This window comes from Atheta coriaria, unplaced genomic scaffold (genome assembly GCF_025399875.1).
Source record: "Atheta coriaria isolate IRGN ID8LTWV9N9 unplaced genomic scaffold, Caltech_Dcor_3.1 hic_scaffold_10_pilon, whole genome shotgun sequence".
In the NCBI taxonomy this organism is placed as follows: domain Eukaryota; kingdom Metazoa; phylum Arthropoda; class Insecta; order Coleoptera; family Staphylinidae; genus Dalotia; species Dalotia coriaria.
This window is the reverse complement of record NW_027045452.1, coordinates 1,949,026-1,957,912: the sequence shown is the minus strand read 5'-3', so window position 1 is coordinate 1,957,912 and position 8,887 is coordinate 1,949,026. Positions and strand designations below refer to the sequence as shown.

Here is an 8,887-nt window from a genome sequence, read left to right as displayed (position 1 = left end):
TGTATTTATTCCTAAATTTAATACTAAGATGGCATCTTCAAAGTGACTACTGCATAGTTCAAATTGCGAGAACTCCTAATAAATATACCTTACCTATAGCACTTAATACTCGACAACAAGTTGTAAATCCATCAACGTGTATACCAAATTGTTACCATTATATAATTCACGATCCAATCTCATCAAATCTCTCTAGTTATATAACTAAATGCATCTATCAAAATAAATTCAAATACAGAGGATTCGTTTTCCTCACAAACGACAAACCTGAACAATTCAACGTGTCTACAGAATACGCTCATGCATCCATCTTTATCACACAGAGAGGAGAACAACTGATAGTAAGCGAGTTTGCAGATTGGAATGTCACACAATTTAATGCTTTGAGTTACTGGGATATGCAAACAAATATGTTTTTAAACAATTCGTTAAAAACTCAACATTATTTTAGAGTTAAAAAGATTAATAACGCAAAACTATTCTTTCTCGGGAAGGGTAATGACATACCATTAGTTTTATATAAACGTATGTTTTTATTCATAAAGAAGTGTATTTTTAAAGCGGTAGTTGTTTATTTTAGCTCAACTCGCGGGGACACACTTTCACATCTTAGAGCAATATGCTAAACGCATAAATATAAGTTGGGATATAGGAACAGCAATACCAAATAACTACACCAATTATGTTACGCTTTTACAAATGGCGGTGATAAAATCTTCATACGCAACTACCGAAATTGGACGCAATCGAATTGCTTTTATCGTACCCAGAGAAACGTTTGTATTAATAGTATATTGAGTATCAAGTAGTTAAACGAGAGTTTTGTCACGAGATTAAGTAAGCAGTGTTTAATCTATCGAGTGTTTAACAACGTTTAGCCACGTGATGCTTACACTATTGTTTCTACTTCCACTCTATTTCCACGTTGAAGTTTTTGTATTTAAATTTTTGTATTTTAAATCTTTTGATTCCACACTACTGGAAAATGCAAGATTTAAAAAAAATCCACCCCGTGACTAAAGCCCGTGACTAAAGTACCACTTTTTTTGTCTGAAAATCTTAGAAAGACATGCGCTTTAAAGGTGGAAGTAGAAGAAATATCTTTAATATAAAATTGTAAATTACTCACAACAAGTTCGAATAACACTATTTTTCAGAGTTGTTATTCCATTGTTCAGTGTTATACAAGTATTTACTTGGCAGTTATGGACGCTGATTTTAGGATTCTACTCAACGATACTTGTATACTTTTATTTTGAAATCAAATATCTAAGACATCGAGGGATTGCTGTCATATTGCCACTAGGATTGTTTTTTATGCAACCGGTTATCACTTATGAAATTCCACGTGACATGCGATCAAGATTCGTATTGGCATTGCTTTTACTTTGTCATGTAATGTTCACCGCATTGTATGGAGACGGAATTCTCGAGCGATTATTCACAACTATGTAATACTCGTAAATCTGAAATATTTGGATTTGTATTTAATTACCTATGTTGAATTTTTATATTGTAGTTATGACAACAATATACAAACATGGGAGGATATGGATAAATTAAACTATCCAGTTTTTTGGCACAATAATCCAAATATTGTCTTTGACGATATGAATGTACATAAACGATATTTAATAGCAATATAAAAATGTAAATATTTATTTAATTTTAGCTTACAATAGAGAAGAACATTTTTGCGCGTTGGACGAATGATAGTGAAGTTCTTAAAGACAGACAAAAATCTTTTCAAATGCATTACATTTCTGATTTAGGAGGTAAAATTAGTTTTAAATTATGCAACAACTATCTAAATAATTATATCTTTTTTGTTTTTAGTTTCATCATTGCTGGCAAAGAACTATTCGATAACACAAGAAAATTTGAAGTCTTTAGACGACCTCTTTGTCACCATCTTTGATTATATAGCTCCAATAGTTGTAAGAATGCTTCATACTAATGGAATTAATGAAATGATCCAGCACTGTCGAGAATTTGGCTTGTTGTATAGATGGGAATGGGTAGCATTCAATATGGTACTTAATATATTCGACATCATGGAATACTTGGACAAAGATAAAAAAGCAGAAATAAACACACAGTTGTCCTTGGATCATTTACGCGGACTATTTATATTATTATTTTTGGGTTTGTCACTCGCCACTATTGCTTTCATATTCGAGTTGTTATTTAGCTTGGGAAGTCGTTTACAAATAGAATATCCCGTGAATGGGCTGATGCGATTCCATCTCGACTTTAGACAATAACAAAATAACAACAAATAATACACAAACAGCTACTACTACTACTACTACTGAATACGTACCAGAATTGATTATGGTGTGCTACAATTTCGTAGTGTTTGATTATAAAACCAGATGTTTACAATGAATGCAGTTTATATCAATTGATTGCACTTATAATTAAACGAGTGTTTATTAATCTAATAAAAGCATTAAATTAGAGCCACTCTATTTCAAGGTAGAAGTTTTTGTAGTTTAAATCTTCGAAATTTACTCGCACACTACATTATTTACACACTTATATTAATGGTGGGTATCTGCATAGTCTGACAGCGATCACGAAACTACGATAAACATGTGCTGCATGTCCTGCGTTAAACGCGTTGCATTTTTAGTTAAAAAGTTAACCCGAGCGCCATCTAGGGACAATTCCGAAACTATATTTAAAAATATTGCATTTAAGCTTGAAGATAAAGAAATGTCTGAAAACATTTGCATCAATTTCCTACGTTATGTTACTGGAATATTTCAAAATTCAAACCCAAATGATATCACACGTTCATTATTTAGGCATGATAAGAACTGTTACCGCAAAATAATTTCACAAGTCAAAGGAAACACTTTAATCCTACTTTTCACTCCGTTTTTAGTTTACTACGGTTTCAATCATAAAAATTTGAGAACAAATCAACAAATGGTAAATTTAAATAAAAGTTCTTTTGTATGGAAATCTGGTTTTATGGATTACACAAAGAAAATCGTTTTAAAATTTCAGAAATATGAGTTTTTAAAATATTATGTATTGTGCAAAGCAAATGTAATTTCTTGTAATTCAAATAATACAGGCCTGAAGTAAATAAATCTAAATTCGCTCTTCTGCCCTCAGCAATAGAAATAAAAACATGAGCAAACACAAACAGTTATAATAACAAGTACATAAATAGAAAAGAGCATTTTATATACGTTCCATGTTCCAGTTTAATAGATCGTGTTCGTGTAGTTTGTTGATGTGCTTAGTATAAATGCAAATACCCACAATGTTTTTGTTTTAGAAAGCACTTATTTATGTATGTATGAATATATAATATCACCTAGTACAGTGTGTATGTGTGATTGCATGTTTTATATAGAATTGTTTGAGTCTGTTTTCACCTACCATCACTTTGATCACTTGGCAGCGGCAGCGAGCTTTGCAGCTTGACGTCTTTTCACATCCCAGTTGTAAACACGAGCCATGTTTACTTCAGTTGTAGTTAATTGATCTCTAAAGCAAATAATTCCAGCATAAATTTAAGTAACAAAAATATTTTAACAAACAAATATGAATAATACCTTAAAAAGTCTAAATCATGTTCAACACATCCAAGATTTTTCGTTGCCATTTTCATATTGTTGCTTAACAGATCTTTGGCATCAGCTAGCGAATACTCAAGCATTACATTTGCACCCAGCCATAAACATACATTCTCTGTTGGAGGAATAACAGCTTTGAGAAACACTTGTTCACTAAGCAGATATTCTGTTGCAAACTCTTCCTTTTGGGTTTGCAGTTTTTCAATCATCACCAGAGACCTTTTCAGGTCTGGTATTTGAGACCTCAACCTTTTTTTCTTGGTAACCAGGTTATACTCCATACATTTGTACTTGGAGTGTTGTTCATCGAGTTTCTTTAGTACTACATCGGAGCTTTCATTGTCCTTCATGAAGGCATCGACATCGTCCTATAAATAGGCGGTGAGTAGGTGGTGAAGCATGTCCAACCAACACATGGCTATAATAGGCTAGATTTCAAGGGTTTACTTACAACAAAGTCAGCTTCGGGAATGCCGGCGTATGACTTCTTGTCGCCGAGCTCTGGGATCACCTCGGATTGCATTTTGAGATGTACAATTTACGGTTTTATTCGACTTATGATTTAGCGGCACACCGACGGACGGAACCGCTTGTTACTCTTGAAAGCGGAGTGGAAGATCTCAGGTTAAGTTTCGCTCAGTAGAACCAGTGGCGCCACCTTTGGAATAAAACGATTAACAATGAGCTAACTACAGGATCTAATAAAATGCACAAAACTATTATATGAACAAGTTACAATATAATTTTAATCAGTCAGTATCACTTGATGAGCCATATTCACCAAGTAAAGACAACCCTTGACACAATTTCTGTTTTTTACTTGGCAATTCCTCATTGTTTACCTTTTCTACACTTTGACTCACATTAACTATTTCTAAATTAGATGAATTCATTGAAATATCATCAGATACTTTCTTTTTTACAATATTTTTATCTATCAAAGTAGATGACAATGCCCTTAATGCCTTTCTCTCTTTATCAGGAGTGAATGAACTAGTGGGCAAAGCAGATTTACTAATAATACTCTTTCTCAACAGGTTAGTATTCTCTTCTATATTATTAACAGGAGTAAGCTTCTTGCTCAAAATAGCTGCCATATGTCTATCATCTTCATCCTCAGGCAGCAGTGTGATATTTAAACTAGATTTCCTCAGCAAATCAGTATCAATTGAATTTGATTGTTTTAATTCTTTGCTCTTTTTTCTAAAACTAGCCCTGAGTTTCTGATTAGCAGTGTAGCAATCTGCCCAGGCATCCTCATTCCTATTGAAAAGACTGACAAGCCTTGGTTTTGCTGCTTCAGCAGCACTAAGATCATTTGATCCATGCTCTAATTTGTACATAGAATCATCAAAGAGGCGTTTTTGAGTCTCCTTGGTTTCAGGCACTATCTGTTCATTTTGTGTTGGGTCCCAGCGGTTTTCCTGCCGGCGGGCACCTTCCAAAATCTCATAGTCTAAGTTAGCAGGATCTGTTTTAATCCGAAAGTGATTATCACACAAATGGCATTTCATTTTGAACTCATATACAGGTGTAGTGTGGTACATTCCAACTTTTGTCTTCTCTGCATTGTAACGTACGCCCATTCCGATGTGGTTTTTACAGCCTTCGCACCAGATGTTGTAAGGCATCTCGAAGCGGATGATGATGATTCCCAGATGGGCTTTTCTTCCGCGTTCTCTTAATGCATGAACACCGAGGAATTTATTGAGGCCGCCCTTCTTTGGATCGTAATCCGGGGGGTAGTATTTGTTTTGACCCTTGCGTTCACCCATTTTTAAAGTTTTAAACTTCTTCTTTTAATATGTTTCAAAATCACTATTTTGATGGAAATAACCTCTCCACCTACGTCAACTACGTTTATAAACTGAAGTTTATAACTTAACCCTAGAATTTGCAAACTTCAAAGTCATTCATTTAATCGTAACGGAAAACCAAGTGAAGAGGCTTGAAAAATGGTTTTTGGTGATATAATAGAACCTTCAACAAGAGCTCTCCTCTATGAAGAAGATGAAGTTACCCTAGAAGAAAAGTAAGTCCATCTTTAAAACATTTTATCATATTTATATACTAAATAACATTGTTAAATATTTCTAGTCTTGATTGGGAGCTTAAAAGTGATGTACCTCAACAATTTCAACATTTTTAATATCAGAAACACACTTTACCAACAAAATAATTGAATCAGTACTGCTCAATCCCAAAATGCTTGTAGCACAGACTAAAAACAAAGTGATTTCAATTTACAACTGTGGAGAATCACAATTCATTGCATTGTGCAATCTAACACCTAATTCTTCAGTTGGGAATATTACAGAGGTCATTCTTCCATGGATCAAAGCAGCAGATAAATGCTATTCATTGCTTACATTGCCTACAGCAAGTTATCAAAATAAGAATATAACTGAGAGACCACATTACATGCTAAGAATGTTGTCTACACCAAATGAAAAGGCCTTATATCCAAGATTAGAAACTCCTAACTTGGTTACAGGAGTTGGAGCTAATTGTTTGTCCTACTGTGCTTTTGATGACAAGAAATGCAGTTTATTCATTGGATACATTGATTATGCACCAATTGATTCAGTTAATTCACAGCCTTTTATTGACTTGTTAAAGCAAGTTGGCTATGATTCACATGGAAAGATCTATAAACTTAAAGAAACATTACCACCTAATAATTTATACATTTAAGTCACTTAATTTTTGATTATATTACTTAATAAATCATAGATTAAGTATCTTTTTTCACTTGTTTATTATTTACCTATTTAATTTATAAAAATAATTTATCTAACTATAATATTACCTACAATTGTTATGTCCATGCATAACTATTGGTTTCCGCCGTGTACTTTAAGCACTCGACGTGATTAACTATTTTTGTATCTGCTGAACAGAAATGTTTGAGGACCTGCGGTACTAAGCCACAATCTCGTAGATTCTCCTCGTTGAAAATTCCCATTCCAGTCGGATTTGGTGTTGGGTGATCTTTTGTATCGTCTGCGGTTTCTAATTTAGCATTTTCGGTGTTAATTCTACTAAACGACACTGTGTCGTCCAAAGTACTGAAGGTTGCAGTCATCGAATTTTCTTTCGAGTGTAACGCGCATAAATTATGAATAGAATGAGGCAGAATAGGACCTGTGATATCCAACGAGTAAAAATCTTCGTTGTCAACGTGTACCTTACTCTCGCGCACTTGTAACGGCGTAAGTGCTGCGCCGTGAAAAGCAACAGGTGCTAATAATGTCGGTGGAATGCCAGCAAATAATCCTGTAGGCGACACGGCACTTTTACAGTGTACTAGAAAACTGTAAAAACCTTGCACTTCGACACCTTGGATGAGAATTAAACTTAAATCGCTGTTGTCGATTTCACATTCGGCTTTTTGAGTGATTTTTTCCTATAATTTAATTTAAAAAACATTAACACGTAAAATATCAAAGTAAATATTTTTAAACAAAATTACCTGAGTATAATTGATTTGTTTAATATCCTCCTTATTGATCCCCATACTTTGTAACCACTTCTCATCAGCTTGTTCTTCATCCTCCTCTTGTTTCATTTCTGGTTTCTTTTTCAACTCCATTTCCATCAATGGCATTGTAAACTCTATTTCTTCCTGCCGCAATGCAGCACGAAATCCTCTTGTTGTAGGCGCAACCATCGCATGAATTTCGCTAAACCCTCCAATACCAGCAGCACGAAATAACACAGTGAAAGAATTTGCGCACGCATAGAAATAGGGACATTGTCTGGTCCTAATCAAATGAAACAACGACCGTAAACTGTCCATCCAGGCATTTTGCATGCTTTCTTTAATGGCAGCGGTTAGAGGAATCGTTGACTGCGTGGCTTTTGTATTAGAACGCGGAAATAAATTAATCCAAGGAATTGATGGTTGCTGCCAATACATACAACACTGATGGAACTTTGAATTTGAAGATGTGTCTAATGTTGTGCTGGTGCTAGTATCCAAACATCTAGTAAAACTAGTCACTCCTGATGCTTCTTCACTGATTTTCAATTTCTGACTCCAGCCAAAAGGTTTATTTGCTAGGAATCTCACCTTCCTTTTAAGGCTCCAATCAATAGGAATCCACTTCTCACCAGTGGATTTCACCTGTATTGGTTCTTCAATTTGTTTGAATACATTACTGAATGATGTTACAAGATTTTCCTTGTTTGTTTCTGAATTGCTTGGGGTTCCTAAGTGTAGCAGTTGGAATAATGTATTGTCAGATGAAATTTCTACAGGTTCTGGTTCTACAGCTTCACATTTCGAGCGTTTTGCCTCGCCTGATTTAATAAAAGGATTTTTTCTCTTCACAGAAGATAGAATGTTGTTGAAAGTTGACTTTGTGTTAGATGATTGTGTAGCAGTTGAGTTTATTCGAGCTTGTAGAGCCTTTTTCTTTTGTTTTAGCTTTTGCAGTTGCATGACTTCAGATGGCTGCCTCCATTTGAAAGTACTTTTAGATGGTTCATCACTCATGGTTCTTATTGATCTATTAGGAAACAATTATTAGTGAAAATAATTATGGCTCAGATTATGACATGGACTAACCTGTTGATATGTAGAAGAATAAAATTCCAAACCTTGAAACTTATAATTTACAATTTGCACTTAAAGCATGGTTGATGGAAACACAATTATTTAATAAGGTAATTAAATGATAGTAAATCACACATATTTGTTGTTTGTAAATTAAAAACACATTTTGTATACAATTATCTTCAATTTGTTGTACCGATTCGCACGACTTGATAATTGTTATTTTTAATATGAAAACTACTATTTCCTGTTTTTAATTTATCAGCAGTAGCAGAAATATGATTACAATTTATGTTTACTACATAAATACTACTCAGGTTACCGGTTAGCTTCCGCAATCACCAAGCCAGTCAGACTCACAGATGTTAAACCGTTGGCGAGACATTAATCCCCACTTTTCAAATGGTTGACAAATGAAAAAGATGAGGGATAACGGCTGAAATCTAACAACTAACGCCGATCAAACAGAATTAATCATAGAATAACTATGAAAAACATGCAATTTGGAATATCATGACCTGATATCAAAATGTAATGGCCTGTATTGTGCTAAAACTTAACTTTATGTGGGTGTAAATTGAAAAGTGCCAATTATTCAGCGTCCAACGCTTGAATAAACAAGAAAATTGAATAATAATCGATTGACTGATTGCCAACAGTTAAACAACATACTGTAAACTATTTTTCACTAAACTAGGTGTTATTTACTTGACAAATTAAGAAAAAAATTAATAAT

At 34.0% G+C, this 8,887-nt stretch overlaps 4 protein-coding genes across 4 annotated transcripts; 1 reads left to right on the top strand and 3 right to left on the bottom strand.

Moving 5' to 3' along the window:
* Positions 1-227: 227 nt before the first annotated feature.
* Positions 228-3,101, top strand: LOC135801058 (uncharacterized). The gene is made up of 6 exons (XM_065314425.1): positions 228-495; positions 581-776; positions 1,158-1,451; positions 1,520-1,616; positions 1,673-1,775; positions 1,837-3,101. The coding sequence occupies exons 1-6, from the start codon at positions 399-401 to the stop codon at positions 2,262-2,264; spliced, it is 1,215 nt and encodes a 404-aa protein (XP_065170497.1). The 5' UTR covers positions 228-398; the 3' UTR covers positions 2,265-3,101.
* Positions 3,021-4,257, bottom strand: mgr (prefoldin subunit mgr). The gene is made up of 3 exons (XM_065314430.1): positions 4,045-4,257; positions 3,573-3,961; positions 3,021-3,504 (listed from the first exon to the last, which is right to left on the bottom strand). Exons 1-3 carry the CDS (start codon positions 4,114-4,116, stop codon positions 3,408-3,410), a joined length of 558 nt encoding a protein of 185 aa, XP_065170502.1. The 5' UTR covers positions 4,117-4,257; the 3' UTR covers positions 3,021-3,407.
* A 53-nt stretch (positions 4,258-4,310) lies between these two features.
* Positions 4,311-5,644, bottom strand: LOC135801059 (coiled-coil domain-containing protein 130 homolog). Its single transcript, XM_065314426.1, has one exon. It carries the CDS (start codon positions 5,366-5,368, stop codon positions 4,343-4,345), a length of 1,026 nt encoding a protein of 341 aa, XP_065170498.1. The 5' UTR covers positions 5,369-5,644; the 3' UTR covers positions 4,311-4,342.
* A 474-nt stretch (positions 5,645-6,118) lies between these two features.
* hd (humpty dumpty) lies at positions 6,119-8,702 on the bottom strand. The gene is made up of 3 exons (XM_065314424.1): positions 8,164-8,702; positions 7,066-8,104; positions 6,119-6,999 (listed from the first exon to the last, which is right to left on the bottom strand). The coding sequence occupies exons 2-3, from the start codon at positions 8,089-8,091 to the stop codon at positions 6,412-6,414; spliced, it is 1,614 nt and encodes a 537-aa protein (XP_065170496.1). The 5' UTR covers positions 8,092-8,104; positions 8,164-8,702; the 3' UTR covers positions 6,119-6,411.
* Positions 8,703-8,887: the final 185 nt, after the last annotated feature.